Here is a 26,883-nt window from a genome sequence, read left to right as displayed (position 1 = left end):
GAGATCTTGTAAATAATACTTTATTACTTTTTGACTTCCTTTCACTATTGTAAATAAATTCACTTTTTATTTGCAGTTGTCGGTCTGATATTTTGCCACCAACTCGAGACAAAACTTAAAAGTTGTAACATTTATATGGGGGCTCGTCCGGAATCTCTTTTTTATAAAAGAAACCTGAAATTGTGATAATTTTTGTGTTTGTTGGTGGCAATTGGTGTTAAGTTTGTATATTGCATATAACAGATGTATGCGGAAGGGTATCTTGCTGTTTTTTTCGTGTAGTCTGTGGCCCCGTTTACACTAATGCATTTTTGTTTTAAAACGCATAAGTTTTGCTACAGTTACGCCATCCGTCCACACTACGCCGGAGTTCTCGAGCGCCGAAAACGAAGCGTTTTGGAAATGCTGGAGAGGCTGTTTTCATTCTGAAACGCTGCTGCTCTGTCTTAGTGTGGATGAGGAAAAATGGAGACATCTGAAAACGGAGGTGGGACTGCTGAGATTCGCTACCTGATTGAGGCTTTTGTGTCATTGCCTTCGTCACTGTATCCTTCCCTTATCCGCCAAGGCTCTATCACATGACTATAACACATGGCTTTAACGCTACCGGAAGACAGTACTGTAAACAACCACATGGGCACAGAAATGGGAGCGTTGTTTGCACTATTGTCTGTTTTAGGCGCCATTGTGCAGTTATTCATTTGTTGCGTTTAGTAACTCGACCTTGTCGTCTGTTCACAAAAATACCTCTCTTGCTTTCTTTGCCATCGCGTTTAATGTTCAATTGGCATTCGTTGACTAACAATAACCAAATGCCGAGTGAGACGCATGCTTTCTGTTTATACTAGAACGTACATGCCCAGTGTGCGCGAATGATCATGTGATTTAGGTTTTTAGTGGCATAGTGTGGACGGCGATATGTTCAGAGACACTAGGTAAAACGCTAGTGTGGACGCAGATCGTTTTTGATCTAAAACGCCGTTTTAAAACTAAAACGCACTAGTGTAAACGGGGCCTGTATCATGGAGGTTTTAAGTTTGGAGAAATTTGTTACAAAACCAACCATAGAGCAGATTAATGTTTGTAGGAAGCAGGATTTATTATATTTATTATTTTAATGATTGCTGATAATTATCAGATTGTTGTTAACAAGCAGAGTCGCAAGGCAGAAAAAAAAGTTAAGACACTGTTAAAGTTACATGAGAAAAATGTTCTTCCTCTGTCAAATGTTGTGGAGGAGACTGGTGAAAATATTAGCCAGGATGACGTTGCTGTGGCATCTCAGTCCGGGTGCTGAGGATGATCCTAATGGTCAAGTTGATGTTGGCGCGGAGGCGAAGGTCAGCTTGCCAGTGTTTGATCATTCTCCCCTATGTCCTTTGGCTACAGAGATGATGCGCGACTGAAAGTCTGCTTAGCCCGTCTGCAGTACGAGGCACAAGAAAAAGCGCATGCACATCAGGCTGAAATAAACGTGCGGTTAGAAATAAGCAAGCTACAAATTGAGGCTGAAAAAGAGATCAAGCTGCGACAGCTAGATCTGGAGGCGATGAAGATTTCTTCTGGCTCAGCTGCGCAACCCAATTCGGTTACTGCCTCTGTGTTCTCTGATGTGGCCCCGCCTACTGATCCAGCTCTAACCGCATTTGACATAGGTAAACATTGCATTAGTCCCACCATTTAGAGAATCAGTAGTAAATTCTTATTTTTGTGCTTTTGAGTGGATAGCCATTTCTTTACGTTGGCCTAAATTGGTTTGGTCAGTATTGCTGCTGTGCAAGTTGTTTGGTAAAGCTCAAGAGGTTTGCTTTACTCTGTCAGTTGAGGATAGCTTGAAATATGAAAATGTCAAGACTGCAATTTTGCGAGTTTATGAACTTGTTCCGGAAGCCTATAGACAGCGATTTAGAGCATGTAAGAAAACATTTGCACAGACTTTTGTTGAATTCGCAAGAGAGAAAGGAATCTTGTTTGATAAGTGGTGCAGCGCTAGTAAGGTGGCTGATTTTAACTCACTGCGGGAACTGATGTTAATGGAAGAATTTAAAAATTGTTTGCCTGAGCGAGTTGTTGTCTATCTAAATGAACAGAAGGTGACTTCATTGTCGCAAGCAGCTGTTCTAGCAGACAAGTTCATTTTAACTCGCAAGAATGTTTTTGCACCTGCACATTTTGAAAAATCCCAGCCTAATTCTTCACAAACCAGTAGACCAAAATCTAGCACAACTCGTGAAGAACGTGAGTGCTATTATTGTCACAAAAAGGGTCATGTCATAGCTGATTGTTTGGTTTTAAAACGGAGACAACAGCCTCAAGTGAAAAGTGCATCTGATGATGACAAAATTGATGACAATTATAAACCTTTTACTCTGGAAGGATTTATTTCGTTGTCTGAAAATGGTGAGGATCAGGTTAAGGTAAAAATCCTTAGGGACACTGGTTGTTTGCAATCTTTTATTGTTGCAGAGAAATTAAAGTTGTCGGATGACACTTTCTGTGGCTCCAGTGTGATTGTTCAGGGCATTGAGATGAATTGCATCAAAGCGCTGCTACATCATATACACTTGAAGAGTGATCTGTGTACAGGATTTGTAAGGGTGGCTGTGCGCCCGTCACTTCCTGTAAATGGCATAGATGTTATTCTTGGAAATGATCTGGCAGGAGGAAAAGTAATGCTGTTGTTAGAAGTAACAGAAAAAACAGATTTGTTTGCTCAATCGCATTTGACTGACGCTTACCCCGATGTTTTCCCTGCATGCGCAGTAATGTGTGCACAGACACGCAAGTTGGGTAAGGTAATTGAGTTGGCTGATTAATTTTTCTCTCCTCTCCTGTGAGAAAATTCCTGATTCTGAGACATCCAGGGAAAAACAAAACACAGAAAATGTTGATGTAGTGACTGATACTGAAACGTTAAAGGTACCTGTATCACGAGAGAAAATAATGGTTGCTCAAAAAAAGGATAAATCTCTTGCACCTATTGTCAATTTTGCTGTCACAACAGATGTGATAAGAGAAATGAAAAGTGGATTTTTCATTGACAATGAGTTACTGTTAAGGAAATGGTGTTCAAATCCGGAAAGTGATTTTGATTGAGATGCCGTTTATCAAATAGTTGTTCCATCTCCTTATCGTCAACATGTACTATATCTGGCGCATGACCATCAGCTTCCTGGCCATCTAGGAATTATAAAGACATACAACCGAATTTTGAAGCATTTCTTTTGGCCAGGTTTACAAAAGATGTGGTTAAATACTGTCGTGTTTGCCATACATGTCAGATAGTAGGAAAGCCAAACCAAGTGATTCCGCCTGCACCCTTGACTCCCATACCTGTTATTCACGATCCTTTTGAACACATAATTGTGGACTGTGTGGGGCCGCTCCCCAAAACAAAATCTGGTAATCAGTTTTTGCTTACTAATAATGTGTGCAGCGACTAGGTTTGCAGAGGCTGTTCCCCTGAGAAAAATTACAGCACCTGTGATTGTTAAAGCTCTGATAAAATTCTCTCTACATTTGGCCTGCCCAAAATCATTCAAAGCGATCAAGGTACAAATTTTCTATCGAAGCTTTTTAAGAAAATTTTACAATCACTCGACATCACCCATCGTGTTTCAAGCGCATATCCTGAGAGACAGGGTGCGCTTGAACGCTTTCATCAGACACTCAAGTCCATGCTTCACAAATACTGCCTGAGTACAGATGGTTTTATTTGCTGCGAGAGAAACAATTCAAGAATCGCTTGGATTTAGCCCAGCTCAGCTCGTATTTTCTCACAAAATTAGAGGTCCGTTAAAAGTACTAAAAGAACGCATGTTGTCTGTTAAGACCAGTAAGAAAACTAACATATTAGATTAGACAGAAAGGCTGTTGCGCGCTCATTCGCTATTGGAGATAGTTCTCGTACTTTTACCAGTACTCGATTCTTTACTTTCTGCTTGTTCCGCCGGTCCGTACGAAATAAAAAAAAAAAATAGGTGAGACGGATTATATGATTCACACACCCGATAGAAAACACCAAACCCGTGTATGTCATATTAATATGCTTAAAGCATACCATTCCAAAGAGACAGGTAAGGATGTGCCCTGTCAAAGCCAGAATCCATTGTTTCCACTGTTGTTGCAGTTGCGGAACAGACTTCTGCTGTGATGTCAGATGTTGATGACGGTGTAATTCTTCGTGACCTTCCCCAATTATCTGTGAGGTTAGTCAATTCAAAAATTTTGAGTGTTCTAAATTCCTGTCTCAAACATTTGCCTGCTGATCAGAAAACGGATATCATTAAGTTAATATCTGATTTTAACTGTTTGTTTGGTGATGTTCTAACCCAAACAAACGTGTTAAAACACGTTATTAATGTGGATGGCACACGTCCATTAAAGCAGCACGCATATCATTTGAATATGGCTAAAAGATCTATTATGCTTCAAGAAGTGAACTACTTGCTTGAAAATAAATTGGCAAAACCTAGCAGTAGCCCTTGGAGTTCACCATGCTGGCTGGTGCCAAAACCAGATGGAACGTACAGATTCTGTACTGATTACTGAAAGGTTAACGCAGTCACTGTCCCAGACAGCTATCCTTTACCATGCATGGAAGACTGCATTGACAATTTCGGTTCTGCGTGTTTTGTCTCTAAATTAGACACGCTGAAGGGATATTGGCAAATTCCACTCACTGATAGAGCTTCTGACATCTCCGCATTCGTCACTCCAGATTCATTTATGCAATACGATTCGATGGCTTCCGGTCTTAGAAACACACCCGCAACGTTTCAACGTCTAGTAAATACAGTGTTGGCAGACATACCAAACTGTAGCGCGTATCTCGAGGATGTAGTAGTTTACTCCATGAGCTTGGCGTGATCATGTGCATTCGTTAAGAGAAATATTTATACGACTTTCTAACGCATCTCTGACACTAAATTTAGCTAAATGTGAGTTCGGCCAAGCGACTGTCATAACCTGGGCAAGGAAGTTGGACAAGGTCAAGTTCACCCTGTAGATGCGAAAGTAACCGCTATTTCGCAGTTTCCAGTCCCCACCAATTGCCGAGAACTACAGAGCTTCTTGGGTATGGCTGGTTATTACAGAAGTTTTTGCAAAAACTTTTCTACTGTGGTTAACCCCTTAACATCCTTGCTTAGCCCTTCTACATCATATGTGAGGTCTGATGCTTGTCAAAGTGCCTTTGATAATGTAAAAGCACTTTTATGTAATGCACCTGTTCTTGCCGCTCCTGATTGTGCATCACCATTTAAGCTTGAGATTGATGCAAGTGCTGTGGGTTCTGGTGCCGTACTTCTTCAGGAGGATGAAACTGGTATTGACCATCCTGTGAGCTATTTCTCTCGTAAGTTTAAGAAATATCAGCTCTGTTGTTTGCTTTGCAACACTTTGAGTTTTAGTTGGTTCCAGCTGTTTACCTGTGATTGTATATACGGAACACAATCCTCTTTTATTGCTATCCAGGATGTACAATCATAACCAACGACTGATGAGATTGTCTCTGCCAGTCCAGAATTATAATTTGGATATTCGTCATAAAAAAGGCATTGATAATGTTATGGCGGATGCCCTGTCTAGAGTTTAATTTTTTTTTCTCTCTGTCTCTGGTTTATTTTAACAAAAGGGTTTGTTCTTGAGGGTCAGGGTGTTACAGTCATATGTATATGCCTGTTTGTTTTGCTTGTGTGTGTGCGCTCTCTCTCCTCTCTCTCTCTCTCCCTCTCTTGCTCGCTCGCTCCCTCCCTCCCTCCCTCTCTGTCAATTATCAGATACGCCCATTCCAGTATGCCATTCGTCCGTGAAGACGTCAATTTCAATTCCACCTTATGACCTCATCACCTTCACAACCGATCAGCATAGGAGCTCACAGTTTAAAGGGACACGATCGGGGAAGCTCGTTCTGCTTTTGCTCTGACTTACTTGCTGTCTTTGCTTGCTTTTGTATGTGTTTTTTGGCTTGTTGTTATGTTCTGTGATGTTGACGTGAACTTAGTTTTGATTTTGGTCTTGTTCTTGTGTTGATCGATGTTAACGTCTTGGATGTGTATATGTGGCAATCCCCTGACGTCTGGCGTCAGCCTTTCCCTTGCATTCGAGGAGTTTAGATGTCACCTGACATACACTTTGCATCACGCAGAGAACTTAACTGTCTAAACACACTAGTTTAGAAGTGAGTGCCACCCGCTGTAAGTTTTCTCCGTATTTTTGGTTAGTAGAATAGTTTAGTTATAGCGTGTAAATGCTGAAGATGTTTTGTTTGTTTATTTTGTATTAGACAGTTTAGAGGGTAAATATTAGTTAGATTTGGGGTTTTTGTTATATTGCTTTCATTTATTTGGCGCCACTTAATCCTCGTCCCCTGAATTTCACAAGGATTCTGACACAACAAGGAAACACGTCAATTTACATAACACACCAATAATTCGGTTTTAATATGATTAAGATAATACTCTTATTAAAAGTCTACCGTGTAAGCAGCGATTTGATTACCTCAAAGAAAAACTGAGTCACGAAATGCGGAGGTTTTTTTTTTCGTTCAACATGCAAGATCAAATTACATTAAAGAGCCCATATTATACATGAAATAAGGTCATATCTTGGTTGTAAGGGTCTCCAACAACAGTCTAATATGCATGCAAGGTCAAAAAACACTTTCATGGTCTTATAATCTGCATTTATTTTTATCTAATTATCCCAGCGACTCCTGTATGAATCGTCCAGTGATTCATTTGTTCCCAAACCCCTCCTTAGCGCGAAGCTAATCTGCGCTGATTGGGCCGATGACAGTCTGTCGCGATTGGTCGACTGCCTTCAGTCAGAGAGGGAAATGGCCAATAGCTAATCAGCAATTTAAAAAGTAATCACAGTTCATACACGCTCGATAGTGTAGGCGTGGACTTTAGCTGCCACACTATGGCGAGTGGGTAGTGCCACGGATAACCGAACGAAGGAGACAGTCGTGTACTCGCCATACCACACACACACAAAAACACACACACACCTCCGGATGACAACGCTCCCGCTTCAGCCCGCACCCGCCAGGTTTTAGCCTGAGAACCCGCTCCGTTTTCTGCCCGCCGCGCCCGGTCCCGCTAGAGCGGAGAACACAACCAAATATCACCCAGTATACAGTCCAGACAGCCAAGCTGTCTGCACTAACACACACACAGCACAAAGTACACAAAGCTCGTTCGTTCGTTCGCTCTCTCTCTCTCGCTCTCTCTCTCTCTCTCCCTCTCTCTCCCCGCGCCAGATTTCTGCGGCGCGGGAATACATTTCCGAATAAATCGCGGGAGCAGAACTCTAGCACGGAGCTCCATAAACAAACAGCACGCGTCGCGTTTTTAACGTGACTTTGCACGCGATAAGATAATATATCCAGTTAACCTGATACAGTACACGCGGTTACAAGTAACAAATCACAACTAAATACATTTGCAAGCTAGAGTCAACGAGGCAACAACTTTAACCGCACGTACTTACACTTGAGAAATGTAGGAAGAAACCCATCCTGACGTCCATCAGTTACTCTTTACTGATCCTTCCTTTAACAAACTCAGATGAAGTATTCTTTGTAGCATGTAGCTTCCAGAAGTTTCCAACTGCTTGGTTATAATGCTGAGGTTTCATCTTTGGGTAGAGACTCAATATATCCATCTGCATTGTGACTTCAATCGACCGGCATGTTTGTGGGTGTGCGTGTGTTTGTGGGTGTGTGTGTGTGTGTGTCTGGGTTACTGCGTCAGAGGGCGGGGCCTCAGGTTTGAAATCTCCCGGGTTTGCGCGTGCACGTGAAAAACTTTGTTTCGTTCGTACGTCATGGCGAAACACCTAATGAGTCGGTATCAAGGCGACTCGTTTGAAGCACTATGATTCGACTCTTTTATAGATGAATCAACAGTTTTAAACACTGTATTCTTACAGATTTAAGCCTTAGCTGGATACTTCACTTCACTTAGAGCTGTGTTACACACTACATGGAGGGGAATTTTCAAAAACCCATAATATGGGCTCTTTAAAACAGAAGTCAAAAGTTAAAAATGAAACACCTGAAATTGCATGAAACGGTGGAGAGCCTGGTGATGCGACATAATTGTTTTATACAGAAACTTGCCTTCAAAAAGTGCTTCCTTGGTCTTATCCATATTTCTTTGCATGTTGAACACGTCCACTACAACAGGAAGTAAAAAATATATATATATATATATATATATATATACATACATGCATATTAGGGATGTCACGGTTCTCAATATAATATTAAACTATTCGGTACGTCCTCCATGGTTCAGTACGCGCTTGTGAATTGCAGTTTTCTCAGTTTTGTGTTAAAATAATTTATGTGCGTTTTATATCCTCCCGAACTGACTGTGTGTGCCTTTAAGTCTATGAGCTGTGATGAGGAAACTCCTCCCTGCGAGTAAATATCCAATCACTATGCTCTAAAGTTAGAGGGCGCTTGACATTGCAATGAAAGGCAAGCACAATTCTTACCATGAGATGTTTTCTACTGCGTGCGCCCGGACAGAGACAATCGTGTTGCTCCACTTGTGCGTGCATATTGTCATTCTTACGTTAGAAATAACAAACTTGCAAGCATAAAAGACGTGATATGAGAACGGCCACTGCTGTAGTTAATCTGGTGTGCGTGCGTAGCGCACAGTTGGCAACTTTCCGTGCAACAGAAATGCGGCTTAGAGAAGCCTTTATGATTAATTAACTGTGATGAATTAACGCGCAGTTAATAGTGAAATCAGCTAATCGTTGCATCCCTATTAATGATTATAGTGCATTGTACAAAAGGCATTTTCTTCAAAACATATCCAAATGTTTTCATCTGTCCACACCACTTGCTTATGGTGACTCACGCTCTGCGCAGCCTCTGCAGCACATACTGAATTGAACAGACGACCATCACTTCATAGCTATAGCGGCCGTTTTTGACTGAACTAAATTTATTTTTATGTTTTGGTCACTATTTGCAGGGCTAAAACAAATTGCCTCTGGGGCAGGGGTTCGGGCCACGGGCCGCCAATTGAATAGCCCTGGACCACAGTCTCATTTTTTCAGCACCGGGATAATTAAGATGGTTTGTTTATGTTGACTTAAGTACAAATATGTTTATTTGAAATGGCCAATTTATCTTTATTAACTTCACATGTATGTTTAAATTCAAGATTTTATGTGTTCCCCAGTTTGTACATGGGCTACCAGCAGCTGTGAGATTTCAGTGTTAATTTTTTTATACAATACACTAGGAACTAGTGTACTTTTCTTGGCTTTTAAGTAAAACAAAATGAGTATTGTAATGAATCGTTTTAATTTTTTTTTCTCCTAAACCTCTTACTGCTTCTATTGCCTATAGAATAAAAAAATAAAGTGTCAAGCCATGAGAACCGAACCGAAAACCATGTTAAAAAACTAAGGTATGTATTGAACCGTGGGCTAACTGTATTGTTGCATCCCTAATATATATATATATATATATATATATATATATATATATATATATATATATATATATATATATATATATATATATATATATATATATGTGTGTGTGTGTGTGTGTGTGTGTGTGTGTGTGTGTGTGTGTGTGTGTGTGTGTAAGCGAGCAAACAAACAAGCAAGCAAGCAAGAAAGAAAGATGACCAAAATGGAAGCTTGACGTTGTAGCCTAATGTCATGTGTATGCTGCATTTTGTTTGGAAATGAAAATCAGGTTGACGTCAGAACTCAACGTCAGGCCTAAGTCAATGTCCAACCTAAAACCAACCAAATATCCACATCTAACGATGTTACAGCTTGACATTGTGTGGTTGTTACCACTATGACATCTATCAGACATTGGATTTTGGTTGCCATTACTGACGATCAAATGTCATTATTTGACATCAATATGATGTTGGTTTAGGATATTTACTCAACAATGAATTTTGGTCACTTTACAACACAACCTACAGTCAACCAAGTATCAACGTCATTTGATGTCTTTTTGGACATTAAAATATTGTCCTTAAATGCTGGCTAAACATTGAATTTTAGTCACCTTACATCACAACCTAAATCTAACCTAACGTCTTACAAAAAGATTATATGTTGGCTTTAATTAACTTTTTAATGTCAACAGGTTCCACGTAACCGAGTTAAGTTACCTTAAAGAAAGAATATTAATTTAAGTAAACTTAAGTTAGTTACATAAAGGTAATGTAATGTTGTTTAGTTCAATCAACGCAACATTTATAAATTAGCTTTAATTTACACTGTTAAAAAAATCGTTAAATACCGGCAGTAAATTTTCTGTAAAAATACGGAAGTTTTATAGGACTGTTTAAATTTACAGAAAATAACCGTATTCCATCATCTGATACTATGCTCATTTTACAAAAACCTAGTTTAGCTTTCAAAAAAATGTAAAGTCATTCAATGCACTAATGTGTTCATGTGTGTACGATTAGCAAACAGATTTTCACTGCATTAGTAACTATACAGTTACCTTTAAATAAAAGAAGATTCAGCACAACATCAGCTATCCTTAGTTCATGTTGGACTTGCACAAAGATGCTACTATCCTCCACAATGGTGCACTCAAAAAAATAATATGTTGGCTCTAATTAAGTTTATGTCAACAGGTTCCACGTAACCCAGTTAAGTTACCTTAAAGAAAAAATATTTATTTGAGTGAACTTAAGTTAGTTACATAAAGGTAATGTTTAGTTCAATCAACACAACATTTATAACTTAGCTTTGATTTATTTACACTGTTCATTTACATCCGTTAAATTTACGGAAAAATACTGGCAGCCGTTGCCAGTAATCTACTGTACATTTGTAAATCCATATACATCAAATACATTCCAGTCTGTATTTTCATCAAACACATTTGACCCCTTAAATCCCTGAGCAAACTCCTCACTAGTGTCCTTACTGCAGAGGGTTGAACACTCAGGCAGTGATGAAGTTAATCAGATAATTAAGAGTCTAATTAAAGGATGAATTGATGAACAACTGTTAACAAGCAGAATCACTGAAGGAAAGAAAATCACAAATTACAGCCGAAACCGAAGATGAAATTAACTGAGAATAAAACTCTAAATAAAATAATAATAATCAAAATAATTACACAATAAAAATGAAGATCTCAGCAGAGATCATTAAACTCCACTAACATCAGGAGCTTCACTCATTACTGGGCTCCTACTTTATTTGTTTCATGTGGACAAAAGCTCTTCATGAAATTTCTATTCATTTAAAGTCACCATGATGGAGGTCAGCCTTTGCTTTAGTTGGGCTCTTCAGCTGCTTATTTCAACACTAGTTTTTATTTGGTTGCTATAATTAATTGTATTCGTCACACTATCTGTATAGCATGAAAAGCCAAAAAATACATAAGAATCAGTCTGATGAGATTAACTATGATTGTATCCTCCCTCACCTGCTTGTCTATTTATTGAATATCTTGTTAGCTTGGTGTAAGACATGAACAAAATATGTAAATGAAATAACTGAAGATTCAGGTCTAAATACACCATTCACAATGAGAATATTTGATCCATGGCAGAACTTAAAAACACACAGACATCAACAATTAGTCTTTAAATCTCAACAATGGTAACAAACAAAAAATAAAAATCTAATAAAAACAACGCAGAACTATACCAAACTCTCTACTGAAATATTACCTCCCAAAAACAAAATAAACTAAAGGCAGAGAAAGAGATTGTAAGAACTTTAAGCTGCATAATATATTCATGCTGCAATGCATGCTGGGAGTTTTGTACTATGCTGGCACACAGCATGCATTGCAGCATGAATGAATTATGCAGCTTTTTTTTTAGGAACCATGGTTGAGGTTCATATCCTGATTCTTGATGTCTACGTGTCTTAAGGTGTTTCTGGAGTTCTCCAGGTTTTGTACATCTCTCTCTCTCTCTCTCTCTCTCTCTCTCTCTCTCTCTCTCTCTCTCTCTCTCTCTCTCTCTCTCTCTCTCTCTCTCTCTCTCTCTCTCTCGTACATGTTTTAACTTACAAAGTACTAGAAATTATATCTGTTATAATTCAGTACAGTATATTTTCTCATTGCCTTTCTTGCTATATCTTATGAGTTTCAGACACACAGTTATAACAGCCAGAGAAACATTAAGATGGAAGCATGAAGGATCAATAGCCCAACTAAAGCAGCCTCTGATCTCCATGATTGTGAGGTCAAATGAAAAAACATGTTTGAAAAATATATAAACCTCTGTTAATTATCAAATATTCCTGCAGATATGACAGAAATGTGTTCAAACTGTAATCAGTGAAGCTGCTAATGCTGTTGTTTAATGGAGATGTTTAATCCTCTGTTTTAATTCAGTTGGTTTGGTGTGAGGCGGTGTCTGTACGTTTACGTCTTGTTCTTTCCTTCAGTGATTGTGCTTATCTACAACAGCTGTTCATCAGTGTCTGAATTCATTCATTGTGGTCATTCACTCTAGTGGAATAAACTAATCGACTAGTTTAGGGACTAGTGAATGAGGGTGTATGGCGAGATTTCAGACACTCTGATTACATTCTGGAAAACAAAGGTTTGATCTGTTACAGTTATTTTGCATATTTTGTATAGAAATGAGCTGCTAATTATTGAACAGATTTCCACTGTGGACTGTACAGACTTTTACTGTTAAAATCACCCATATTTTTTCAGTGCATTGAACAGTGCACAGTGATTTTCAACATTTTTACTGTAATCTTCCTCTTTTGATTCCCATATAATGATTGTTGTGGTTTAAATCTTCCTTCCTCTGTTGTTTTGAAACAACAACTAACCTATTGACCAAAATGTGGTACTGCAGAAGCAACACAACTCCCTTTTATTCATCTTAATTAACCGAGCTGTTTAAAATTGAAAACATACTTTTTCTATTTTTTCCAACACAACTCTTTTGGTTTTAATTGACAAACATAAGTGAATTGTTTAATTTAAACATAGTTACACTCTTTGAACCAACTAAAGCCATGATCCATTTTTTTGAGTGTATGATGTTGTGTGCCTGCTGGGCAATCACGAAATGCATTACAGCAGTTGTTGCCAACCTTTTTTTGCCTGAGACCTCTTTTTCGACCAGAAAATATTGTAAGGCCCCCTCCAAATTTAATGATTTGATCACTCATATAAGTTTGCAGTATTGATAACAAAAAATGTTGTTTTCAAACAAACGGTATGTTTATTTCTATATCTAGATATGTTTATGCAGAAAAAATAGCCTGTTTCCCAGAGATGGGTTGCAGCTGGAAGGGCATCCGCTGCATAAAACCTGCTGGATGAGTTGGCAGTTCATTCCGCTGTGGTGACCCCAGATTAATAAAAGGACTAAGCCGAAAAGAAAATGAATGAATGAATGAATAATAGCCTAATGTAAAATATAAAAGCAAAACATCAGTAGGCCATTTGTAACTGAAAAGCTGAAGCATTTTGCCTTTTAATTGATCCGATTTGAATTTCAGTTACAAAATTATCAGTATTCACACAGGTGTTTATGGGGAAAAAAGAATATAGGCTATTACAATGTACTACTTGCATGTTATTTTTTATGCTCTATCAATTAGAGTGAGGATTGCTGTGAGTTGAGATAGTGAGACTCTGTGGAGGATGGATTACAAATTTGTCCATTTTTGATCAGCTAGGGCAGTGGTCCTCAACCTTTTTATCACCATGTACCATGCACCATGCACTTGATCATTTTACTGCGGGGGGTTGGGGGTGTTTCGGAGGTTGCTATGCGACCATCAACTGTTTTCTCATGACAGGCTGACAAAACATTGCTGTCACTCTCTGATACAAGTTTTATTTATGGAGATAAGTACAAAGCACTGCAGTGTTTGTGTGCTCTGTGTTTATCTGAGTAAATTAGTCTTACCAAAATTCCATACAAGCTGAAGCTGATGGGTCAATTCTTGTCACATGACTTGCGGTGCGCTTGTGGCCCGGGTGTCATTGATGCAAGTATGTTACGCCGCTTGAGCGCACAAGCCGCGCACTTCCAATGGAAACAACAAACTTGTGCAAACTCTAGAAATACGCGATATGCAAACGGCCCCTAAAAGGCCGCTGTTATTTGCAATTTCCATCAATTGATCTCCTTGCACAACCATGAGGGATTGACCTGATTTGTTGACAAGTGGGTTGATCTATTCCTTGGCAGTTCGCCGGTCCTTTACTTGGTTTTTCCTCCTTAGCAAAGAAACTTTGTAAAGACCTCTATTTCTTACTTATTTTGCAGCTTTTGTGTTAAATTTGGGCGCTAAAGTGACCAAGATGTAAGCCGAGAAAATACAGTCGTTTTTCAAAATAAAAGACTTTCCAAAATAAAAGATTGTTCAGACTCCTAAAATAAACAAATCTGAAATAATGAATGATAAAAGGCAACATGATCATTCTCCTAATTGTCCACTGCTAAGATTTTTTTTAAATATGACGCGACCCCCACAAAGCTCGCTGAGGCCCCATTGTGGGCCACAACCCCACTGTTGGGAACCGCTGCCTACAGAATGTTATGTTTACACACATCCACAAATTACAAGTAAATGCATCATACTCTACTTACACTACATTTTTAAGCAAGTAATGGTACTTTTACTGGAATATGATTTTTCAGTACTTTTTCCACCACTAGTGATTTTAAAAATTGACTTTGACTTGTATTCCATTGCAGATAATATGAACAAAATATTGGTAAGCTTCATTTTTATTTGTAAATCTACACCTTTTCCTGTCATTTAGACATGCAACACATGGGACAGGAGCAATTAAGGGGTAGTAATCAGGTAAATTGGTTAAATGTTGTAATTTAAAACAGGTGATTGTAATCATGATTTGGTACAAAAGCAGCATTCAAGAAAGGTCTAGTCGTTAGGAGCAAAGATGTGCTGAGGATCGCCAGTTTGCCAACAAATACGTGAGAAAATGATTAAAGTGTTTAAAAACAATGTTTCTCAAAGAAAGATTGGAAGACATTTGGACATTTTACCATCAAGAAAGCATAACAAAATTAAAAAATTTAAGGAATCTGGAGGAATTTCAGTGCGTAAGGGAGAAGAGTTCAAGCCTAAGCTGAATAACCATGATCTTCGATCTCTTAGGTGGCACTGCATCAAGAATCCTCATTCATCTATAAGGGATATCACCACATGGGCTCAGGACAACTTTGGCAAACCTTTGTCAAGTACCACAATACATAGTTACATCTACAAATGACAATTAAAACTGTAACTGTGTTCCGAATGAAAGAAGAAAAGGATCAAGTCCAAAAAGCCAGGATCTGTCATGGTATGGGTTTGTGTCTGTGTCAGTGCCCTTGGCAAAAATAACTTGCACTTCTGTGATGGCACCATTAATGCTGAAAAGTACATAAAGAGGTTGGAGCACAATATGCTGCCTTTTTTTCCAGGGATACCCATGCATATTTCAACAAGAAAAAGCCAAACCAAGTTCTGCACACATTACAAAGTTCTGGCTGCGAAGAAAGATGATTCGGGTATTTGACTTTTTATTCATAATAAAAATTATGAGGAACATAAAATAATGTTTGTTGTATTGTTTGTAATGAAATAAAAGACTTTTTAAAATATATATATTTACGTTCTCCATACTGTCCCAACTTTTTCTAATTTGTGGTTGTAAACATTGTGGTTGTCCTATAGATTGACAGGTTTTATTTTATCAAACAACTACAACAAAAATAATTTATAGACTCAGAATAACTTAATACACTTTGAAAGAAAAAAAAAAAGTCCAGATAAACATTGTTAATAATAATGCTATGTCAGGTGTCGTATTTCATGCCAGACAGGGATCCGTCCAGTCCCCAGCAGGAGATGCTTCAGCATGATCTGCTGAGTCACTGAGCGCTGCTGTGTGATTGTTCTCCATCTCTGCTTGTTTCTTCTGCTGCTGTCTCACTGCAGTTCCCCCCCACCCTACACTTTCAGTGCCGCATTGCTGTATCAAACCGGGGAGAGTTCATCACACACACACAGACCTGGACTCTTCCGCCAGCTTTGAAGGATTTCATAGTGTCTGTTTGCTGAGCGGAAAGCAGGGTCTGCCTGTCTGCTGCAGGTAAGAGGCCACAAACATCCTCTTGCGGAGAGACTTTAGCTATGTTTGTTACTAATAAAAGCTCAGTTCTGTTGTGCTTCACAGTATTGGCCTGATAAAGCTATCAGACACATTTACTTGGTGTTTACATGTGATCCACTAGACAAATTAAAATCCAAATTAGTATATTTTGTGTAAATTTGCATCAATGAACTTGAAAGTTTGACTACAATTGTGTGGTTCGTCCTGAGCTGTGAAGCTACTATTGAATATCTTTGTTCTGCAAGTTGTTTTTCTTTCTGCATGTTGTGCACATTTTTTGTTTGCGTCCACTATGTAGAAATTATGTTGATGTTCAGCTAAGTGACTCGAGAATAAAAAGAATCAACATACAGTAAATGATGGTTGGATAACCAAGGGTTTATGTATATGGAACAGAATTATTCTTCACAGTTTGTCTTGTGGAATTAATTCAAATTCATGCTTCTTAAGTACACTAAGAAGCAAAATAAAGAGGAGATGGGGAGAAAAAAATGACAATATTATTGTCTACTCATAGATCATCTTTTAAGTAAAGAATTTTGAACAAATTGTGAGGATGATAGATGTATTGTAGGATTGTTCTAATAATAACAATATTAATAACAATAATAATATTAATGATAAATAATCATGTTAAATTAACCAAGTCTAAATCATGTATTGGTCAAGACAGCTATATTATAATTGTGTAACTGATATACAGTATTCAGCTTCCCTTTTACATTAATGCTTTAAAAATGTTTTTGAAAATTGCTCTGTCATGTCTATGGTTGCAAAGGGATTAAACATTTCTGGAAAATTTCCATGGAAACCCTGGAGTTTTGGAAATATTGATTCAGAATTTATTCAAAACATATATATATATATATATATATATATATATATATATATATATATATATATATATATATATATATATATATATATATATATATATTATGTAATACATCTCTTTGTTGTTTATTGTATTAATTTGACATCCTTTCTGAATAAAAGTATTAATTTCCTATAAATAAGACTGAAAACTGTTTCCAAGTAATTATAATATAATAGACTAAATTCCAAATAACCAAATATAAATTAGCATATTTTAATAGTTATGGAAGGATCAGGACACTGAAGACTGGAACAATGGCGATGAAAACTCACATTTGCATCAAAGAATCACATCATACTTTTACCATTATGTTAAATGGTAATACAATTTCCCAATATTACTGTTTAGAACTGTTTTGAAGCAGCTTTTATGAGTATATGAGAATTTAAAATTTCTTTTAGATTATATGTGTCTAAACTTTTTACCAGTACTTTACTTCTGTATGACAACAAAACTGACTAGCAAAAGGTAGAAGAACAGCAGTACAGTTTGAGCTAGCTGTTATTGAGCTACATGATGTCTAGCCTTACAAATTGTCAATGAAGTAGTGCTAACTAGCTTACTTTTATAAAATCTAATTTACTGGCTATCTATAGCTACTATTTAAACCGTGTGTGTATATATATGTGTATATATATATATTATATTATATTTTTTTATACTATCCACTGCATGTGATTTGAGAAATATGCAGGGTAGAGAAATGCACCGAGTTTGGTTGTTTAAATTCAAATTATACAGCAAGATTTTTTTTTTCAATTACAATTAAGTACCATATTTAAGGATAATTTATTTCCATGAATTCCTGTTATTTCCCACATTTATTCCTGCTAATTCTCATACAAAGTGTACAGCCTTGAACTCCAACAGTCTTCCAGCCTATTCCTGCCATATCTGGGTGCATTCACAGGTTTGGTTTAATAAAGTTAAGTTGTTGTGATAATTCTGTTAGTCCGGTTAGTATGATCAAGTCAAAGCGATGCCATTCATAATTCTTGTAGTCACCAAACAAGTGGACTAGGACCAGTAAAAAAGATTGGTCTCTGTTTATTTTGAAATAAACCCGGTTGTGATTGGACTGCAATATAAAATCAATATAAAGTAGAAGTTAAATCTAAACAAATTAAAACAAATTCTAAAAAAATGTAAAAGATGTTGCTATTTCTTTGTTTTGCGAGACAGAGGAATTCCTGGGGTCTGTTCTTCGTTCGTGATTTACTCTGTTAGCTGGATTTGGTTATTGACAATTTGACATGATCCAGGATTGGTTATGTATTACAAACTGATCCGAGAGTTGTTGTCATAACAGTTCTGGTAGCTTAAACTTGGTCGGAAGCAGGTTCAATCCATATAAACAGAATTAGATCAGCTCAGTTCAAGCAAAGATAATACAGAAAGTACCGATATCTGATATTTATATATATATATATATATATATATATATATATATATATATATATATATATATATATATATATATATATATATATAAAATGCAATCTGCACCAACGAAATGAAAGTACAAAGACTGCAAAGACAAAACCGATTGATATGAACTTTTTACATCGCTTTAGTACAATCTGTGTATGATAATAGAAATGCACAGTATGTGACTTTTTTTAAAAGCAATAATACATTTATGCAGTCATAAACATGTTTTGACAGCTAATATGACAGTGATTTGATGCTTCATAAAAGTTGCTGACGCCTTTACCAATACCAAAATGTTTTTGTAAACATCCAGGTATTCTTTACACCAATTAAAAAACTGGCTACTGTAATACTACTATGATAAGGAAAATCCGCTCTAACTGTAAAACTAAATAAACTGCTCTTGATGCATGAAAGGGCCAAGCATGCAGCCCACAACAAGGTGTAAAGTTATTGCATATCATATTTAACAAACCGAATTTTATGTAATTTAGCTCACATGGATAATTGGATATTAATCAGATGATGTCATTTTGCCTCTGTGCCATCAGCCAATCGTTGCATAGCTGATCATGATTTCGAGGATCGATAGATCAGTCCTTAACAACACACACAGCGATCTCAGATCAGTCCAACCTGACATTCTAATCTGATTCACAAACTTGTTTGAAGAACCAAATTAGCCAGAAATCAGTTATCAAGATGAACAGATCCATGATCAGTAAAAATCATCTTAGATCATTTAAGCGGGCTACGAAGAACAGACCCCTGGTGAGCTTTTGACTCCTTTACGACAGTTTTCTCAAGTTCTCAATGCCTTAAAAGTATATTCTTTTTGTTATGTTTAATTTCATTTTTACAAATGATAGTGTGAATGGTAACCGAACAAGGATTAAATGTATCATGATTTTCTTCCCCAATTTTCTTAGTCCAAACCAAGAATACAATACTACAAGTGAACATACCCTAATACTGAATGTTTAAGTTTATGTTTGTGGGCCTGTTTACACCTGGTTATGTATTACATTTTCTCTGATTGGACAGTATCTTTTTTTGTGAAAATGGTTTCATTTACGTTTGGCCACATAAATGTGTCTCTGCTGATTAAATATGCAGTTGAAATCAGAATTAGTAGCCCCCCCTGATTTATTAGCCCCTGTTTATTTTTTCCCCAATTTCTGTTTAATGGAGAGAAGATTTTTTTGAGTACATTTCTAAACACAATAGTTTTAATAACTCATCTGTAATAACTGATTAATATTTATCTTTAGCCCCTTTTACACATACAGACCTTTCCGTAAAATTACCGACAATTTTCCGGAAAGGTTGTATGTGTGAACAGGTCCTTTTTGAAAATACCGGTAAATTCGTTCTGACTATTTTCCGGAAAGAGAAGTTGTAATTTGCCGGAATGCAGCGCTGTGTAATTGCAGAAGGAAGATTGCCGGAAAGAGCATGTGCACATCTAGAACGTGCTGACGTGAGACGTCTGCTTTAACCAATCCGAACAGTGAGACGCATTCATGTTTGCGCGGTTTATGAGAATAAAAGCCTTTGAATATTTTCCACGACGCATTTAGCTGCTATAAGTTAGTTAGATAACGTTTATATGTTCTTCTTAATGCCAACTGTGTAAATAATCATCGATAAGATGCTTATGATAAACCATTGTTTGTTTACCTTCAAGCTTAGCGTGTGCTCGTGAAACAGCCGTGAACGCCAGCACACACATATTATGAACATCTCGACATGCGAAAGTGATCCTCCATATGTCTTCATCAAAGTTGTTCACAATACTGATCATCCACAGAGTTTGTAATGTAGTCAAATGTTTACAAATACAAGCGCAGGCGTTTAAAGCTCATTTGTGGGGAATGATGTCAGAATTTACCGGTATTTTGGAATGGATGTGTGAACGGTGTTTTCTGGAAAAATTCCGTAACGCCTCGCCTGTGTGAACAGCGCTTTTTTGGAATTTACCGGTAAAGTTGTTCCGAAAATTATCCAGATATTTACCAGTATCACTGTGTGAAAGGCGCTTTTGCCATGATGACAGTAAACAATATTTTGCTAGATATTTTTCAAAACACTTCTATACAGCCTAAAGGGCAATTTAAAGGCTTAACTAGGTTAATTAGGTTAACTAGGCAGGTTAGAGTAATTAGGCAAATTATTGTATAACGATGGTTTGTTCTGTTCACTGTCAAAGAAAAAAATAGCGTAAACGGGTTAACATTTTTGACCTTAAAATGGCTTTTAAAAAATTAAACAGTACTTTTATTCTAGCCCAATTAAAGCAAAAAAATAAGACTTACTCCATAAGTAAAAACAAGATCAAACATACAGTGAAAATTTCCTTGCTCTGTTAAACATAATTTGGGAAATATTTAAAAAAGAAAGAAAAATTCAAAGGGGGGCTAATAATTCTGACTAACTGTAAATCAGAATTTCAAATCCTGCACTATGCAAACTTAACTAGGCAAGTTACTTAAACTAAAGCATCAGATACACCACATTTAATTTATTTATCATTATTTGTTACAGAAAAGCTAAATACAGAGCTCCAGCAGTGCATGGAATTTTGTCTATAGCACACAGTAAAAACTGCTGGGTTTCACAATTGATTTGTGTTGCGACAATATGAAGGAATTAAGTTAACTTAATTCCTTTAAGAAAATTAGTTTTTACTAATTTAAGTGGATTTAACATAATACACTTAGGTTGTCCCAGTAAAATTTAAAGAAATTGTTGTTTCAAGGTATTTTAAATAAGTAGTTTGAACAAAGTTTTGAGTATATATTTTTAAAAACAAAATGTTTACGATCATGATACTTTTAAACTCCATTTTATTTGTTTTTTTTTTCATTCTTATTCTAATTCATTCTAACTGGCAGTCAGTTCCGTCAACCGCAATCACCGGATCGTACCTGTTAAGTAAGGCAAACATGTCAGGATAATATATATTTTTGAGTTTTGGCTTTAAAATTACCACATCAGAGACTGGGTTTTAAAAAGTAGATGAAATACAAACTAAATGTAGAGTTCGTAAAACTATTATTAAGCCATCAAATATGGGAGAGGGAGCAGTTCGAAGCTATTTTATTTATTTTCTTAAAAACAGAAGTAAATTATTTATTGTTGTTCTCATAGTGGCTATTAAACTCCTTCAAAAGGATTTTCAAGCTAAACATTTTTAAACTTATGCAAAGCACAACAGCATTCTGATTTTTCCTTCATTATAAATCATGGAAATTAAGCTTTTTAGTCAGGGAAAAATGTGGGAATTTGATATCTAAAATACCCTGTATATGTCTTATTTGGCATACGAATGATTTCGTAATGTATGTAGGCTATTTGTACGTGTGTTTATGCTCTCACATGTTTATTCATGTATTTTTTTACATTTTGGAAGAAGGAAGATACCACTACATTGCCAGAGATGGGTTGCGGCTGGAAGGGCATCTGCTGCGTAAAAACTTGCTTGATAAGTTGGCGGTTTATTCCGCTGTGGCGACCCCGGATTAATAAAGAGACCAAGTCGACAAGAAAATGAAATGAAATGAAGCCACTACCACTACATGTGATTTCAACAACCAGATGCATTTAGACCTCCACAGTTTCATCTGGAAGCAGTCCCAGACCACCTCCTGAAGTGGTTTTAGCGTTTAGATTAAAATACTTCTTAAATGACTTTCTGCGGGCATGCCCATTTCATAATCAGATAGCTATATAAAATTATGAAGTGACCAGGTGTAAACAGCCTCTATATGTACTAATGTTATTTGCCTTACTTTTGCCTTTTTTTTGCAGACAGAAGAAAGCACCTCTTACTGTTCTCTCTTGCCGCCCCGAGTCAACATGGGGAAAGAGAAGATCCACATCAACATTGTGGTGATCGGCCATGTTGATTCTGGGAAATCAACCACCACTGGGCATCTCATCTACAAATGTGGAGGAATTGATAAAAGAACCATTGAGAAGTTTGAGAAAGAGGCAGCTGAGGTAGGTAAATATGATTTTTGGCTGAGTTTCTATGAGTTCACTTGCATCTTCCATTTTGAATTCGAGTGACCTCATCATTGGTATTGTAAATTTTCTTAATGCGTTCTGAGAATCGTGGTCTCTATTAAAGTATGGGTAATTTCAACCCACTTACAGTGTGGCATATTTGTGTAAGTCTCATTGCGCACCACACTACACCTTCATCTCCGCTCATGAACTGGAGAGTAATTACATTGAGACATTTACTCTTAGGAAGATGCCATATTGGAGATGAAAGGAAAGATAAATGGATTTCTAGAATAGACTGAACCATTAGTCGGGCCCTGCACTTCTGTCTCCTTGACCTTCTCTAAACTGGGAAACAGAGACCCAAGTGAATAAGTCTAATCCCAATGGGTCTTGCAGCTCTGTCTTTGAGGGTAGCTTGTTCTTCATGTAGCAAAATTGTGGTAAAACAGTGTAAAAACAAGGCTCTTGGGGCTGTTGGGTTAGGTACTTCAGTAACTTGGATGAAACATTATTTTTATTTGCATATGTAAATGTGTGTAAATGTATATATTTTTCAGTTTTTTATATTAAGGTCAGTTGTCTTATTGAATATTATTCAGATGTTTAAACAATGTATGTACAATACAATTTTTAAAGTAATATTTTAAGCCTTTTAGTGGAAGTACAGCTGCTGTAGTTTTGTTTATCAAATAAGTGGTTCTAATTGGACTTGCATTGTAAACCAGTAATAAAGGCCCTGTCTGTGTCTTTAGGTTAGACTTAAAAATTGCAAGCAGTTGCGTCTGAATAGTTCTGAACTCTTCAGAACAGTGCCCACCAAGAAAGGTTGCCTATCTATGATATACAAGAAACTTAGCCAGAGAAGGACTATGTTGGATTGCTGTTAAGCAATTCGTAAACATGGGATATGGATGAAGTTGCACAAGGTATACTATTTTGGGATTTGATCTTACATGCTTTCAATCTGAAAACTGTTTTCAGATAATTTGTTTAGTCTCCAAACTAATTTTCGGGTGACAAAATAATTGTTTTAGTTAAGAAGAGATTAATTCTAAAGATTTACACAGTTGGCGAAAAGTTGAGGCATAGTATAGTGGAATCTTATGGTCTTGAACCAACATCTTTCTTATTGTAAAATTGTTAAAAGCCATATTACTAAAATAATCAACTGGGTTGATTTGAAGCATGTAATGTATGGACTCTGAAAACCTAGTTTACACATCAAGCCTAGTTTAAATATCACTGTGGCGTTCAGACGACATTATATGATTTTGTGTCTTTAAACTGTTGTGGTATTTCACACTATGCAACACTATGTAAAGGGGCGTCAAACTCAGTTCTTGGAGGGCCGCAGGCCTGCATATTTTACTTCCAACCCAAATTAAACACACCTGATCAAAATAGAGTCCTTCAAGCTTGTTTGAAACCTGCAGGTAAATGTTGTAGCAGGGTTGAAACTAAACTGTCCAAGGCTACTGCCCTCTAGGAACCAAGTTTGACACCCCTTATGTAAATAATCCTCAAGAGAAAACAAACATGTACATGTTTGAAAACAAACTACATCATAGGTGCCAAACTCAATTCCTGAAGGGCTGTAGCTCTGTACAGCTTTGTTCCAATCCTAACTAAACACACCTAATCAAACTAATTAAGTCCTTCAGACTTGTTTAAAACCCACAGGTAAGTTTATTGAAGTATGGTTGAAAAGTAACTTGGCAGGGCTGCAGCCCTTTAGGAACTGTCTTTTTTATACCCCTGCACAACATGATACAACATCTCTGTCCAACCCTTAAACCACAGCAATTGAAATGTTCAGTGTGCAGCCAACATTTGTGCATGTGTGATGATGATGTCATTGACACGCATTTGAAATCTCTCTAAAAGCATAGTCGATCAGCTGATCTGATCAATTGCTCATATATCTGCACAGTTCAGCTGATAGATGTGGCTTTTATATAATCTTGTGTTCATATAAACTCAGGGTAAAGTGAGTGCATCTATCAATCTGGCCAATCACAGACATTTCTGTAATAGGTGTGTACATAATAACTAGTCAGCCTATGGCTGTTTCTCAATATGCGTTCTTCAGCAGTCTTGCCTCCTCGTGTTCTCGTATAACGTCATCATCAGCTGACAAAATTCAGTTCCAATACTCAAGACCGCAAGAACAGTGGATGTGTGAAACTTCCCGGATGTGTTCTTAAAATCGAGGAGTATGACTTGAGCACCGAACTTGCTCTGGAAGTCCCAGAAGTCATTGTGGCTGGAGGTGGGAAGCACAGCATTTTATTTAGATTTATTATTAAAGTTTGGAGATATCACTTATTTATCTCAGGAATTTCCCTAAATGAAACGGTGAATATAAACAACATTACCATGAACATCTTAATAAAGGAATAAACACATAATTATTTGCTGAAATTCGTATTAAAATCTGTTTTATTTATATTGTGCAACATGTATTTATGTTTTATGCATAGTATATATTTTGAAAAGAGGAGAAACAATAAATTGTTGTATGAAAGCTGTAATGTTTAAATAATTTTCCATTAAAAACACATTTAGGTCATGTGACCATCAGGAAGAACGCAGCATCTCATTTCGCACAGGATGCGTTCTCTGCCCTCGCGGTCTCCCGAGTTCGTTCTTCCGAGGACACCTGGCAAGACCGGTCTCCACAAGAACGCAAGTCCGTTCTCTGCGTTCTTGGAATTGAGAAACAGCCTATGACTTGGGCTGCGTCCAAAAGTGCATACTTAGTTTATAATGTGTGAAAAACAGAATGTAAGCCGAGTAGTATGTCCAAATTAATAGTATTTGAGAAACAGTGCGCAAGAAGTTCCTGAATTACCTACTACTTTACCTATTACCTACCTACCTACATGCTAGATTATGTAGTACAGGGCTATTCTATTAGTTTGTCATGGGGCCGGTTCATGAAAAGCATCCCAAATGAAGGGCCGGAGAGATATGACTTGCTATATGAGTGATGACAAAACAGCACATAAGAGCCCATATGCTGTATATTTTTGCTACTTAAGACACCCACGTTGGCTTTTTCTACATTAAAATGTTAATATATTGTATTTTGAAACTACATAATATCAGTGCATTGTACAATAGACTTTTTTTATTTTATTTTTTTTACAAACATTCAAATGTTGTATTTCGGAGCACAACAAAAGCAGTGCATTGCTGAAGTAGGCTTCTTCTACATTCAGACACATTCATATGTTATGTTTTGAACTGCACAACAATTATAGATTTTGGTTGTACAATTATATTGTCTGAAGAATAGTCATGGTTTCACTGTTATTACGTCTAATTTAAATTCAAGCTTTATAATAGGTAAACAGCTATTTAGATTAACTGTTGATGCCATCTGTATTCATGCATGCATAATCATTTTAATATTAATTCGTATAACATATCTTTTGTTTACATTGCACTAAAAGGCACGCAACGAGGCAGTGGCGCAGTAGGTAGTACTGTCGCCTCACAGCAAGAAGGTTGCTGGGTCGCTGGTTAGAACCTCGGCTCAGTCGGCGTTTCTGTGTGGAGTTTGCATGTTCTCCCTGCCTTCGCGTGGGTTTCCTCCGGGTGCTCCGGTTTCCCCCACAGTCCAAAGACATGCGGTACAGGTGAATTGGGTAGGCTAAATTGTCCGTAGTGTATGAGTATGTGTGTGTGTGGATGTTTCCCAGAGATGGGTTGCGGCTGGAAAGGCATCCGCTGCGTAAACACTTGCTGGATAAGTTGGCGGTTCATTCCGCTGTGGCAACCCCAAATTAATAAAGGGACTAAGCCAACAAGAAAATGAATGATAAAAGGCACTCACAACTCTGACCGTCAGATGTTTTCTACTGCATGCGGCCAGAAAGATGCAAGCGAATCGCTCAGCTGGTGCCCGCATATTGTCACATTAGAAATAACAAACTTGCTGGCGGAAAAGACGTGATATGGGAACGGCCGCTGCCATAGTTAATCCTGTGTGTGTGCGTATTAGCCTCGGTGTACTTAAAACTAGTGCCCAGGCAACTTGGCATTTTGCAGCGGTTTCGTTTCGTTCCGTGCAACAGAGATTCGGCTTAGAGAAGACTTTACAATTAATAAACTGGGACGAATTAAAGCGCAGTTGATAGTGAAATCGGCTAATCATTGCATCCCTATCAACAATATCAGTGCATTGTACAAATAGTCTTTAATTTCTACAAACATGTTTTTGGCTGCCCGCACCACTAGCTTATGATGACTCTCGCTCTGTGCAGCCTTTAACTGCAGCTCTTGCTGTTATTGAACAGACACGCGTCACTTCATAACTATAGCGGCCGTTTGTCGACTGAACTAAATTTATTTTTAATGTCTTTGTCACACTATGACTATTGAATATACAAATATGTCTATTTGGAGGGCCGGAACAAAGAGCCTCGGG

At 37.3% G+C, this 26,883-nt stretch overlaps 1 protein-coding gene across 15 annotated transcripts in view; it reads left to right on the top strand.

The window, feature by feature from the left end:
- Positions 1–26,883, top strand: part of eef1a2 (eukaryotic translation elongation factor 1 alpha 2) — a 49,607-nt gene that overhangs the window by 5,671 nt on the left and 17,053 nt on the right. For 4 of the 15 annotated variants that reach the window (XM_087305496.1, XM_087305497.1, XM_087305498.1 and 1 more), the window contains 2 exons: positions 15,982–16,111; positions 22,251–22,442. In XM_087305496.1, the coding sequence (XP_087161622.1) occupies positions 22,299–22,442 (144 nt within the window). In that variant the 5' untranslated portion in view covers positions 15,982–16,111; positions 22,251–22,298. Of the gene's footprint in view, positions 1–9,376; positions 9,438–15,132; positions 15,320–15,440; positions 15,528–15,957; positions 16,112–22,250; positions 22,447–26,883 lie in introns of those variants that run through there. The other 11 variants (XM_087305491.1, XM_087305495.1, XM_087305493.1 and 8 more) reach the window with 7 other exon arrangements.

Source organism: Danio rerio, chromosome 23 (genome assembly GCF_052040795.2).
Source record: "Danio rerio strain M-AB ecotype USA chromosome 23, GRCz13ab, whole genome shotgun sequence".
In the NCBI taxonomy this organism is placed as follows: Eukaryota; Metazoa; Chordata; class Actinopteri; order Cypriniformes; family Danionidae; genus Danio; species Danio rerio.
This window is presented reverse-complemented; position numbering and strand designations above follow the sequence as displayed.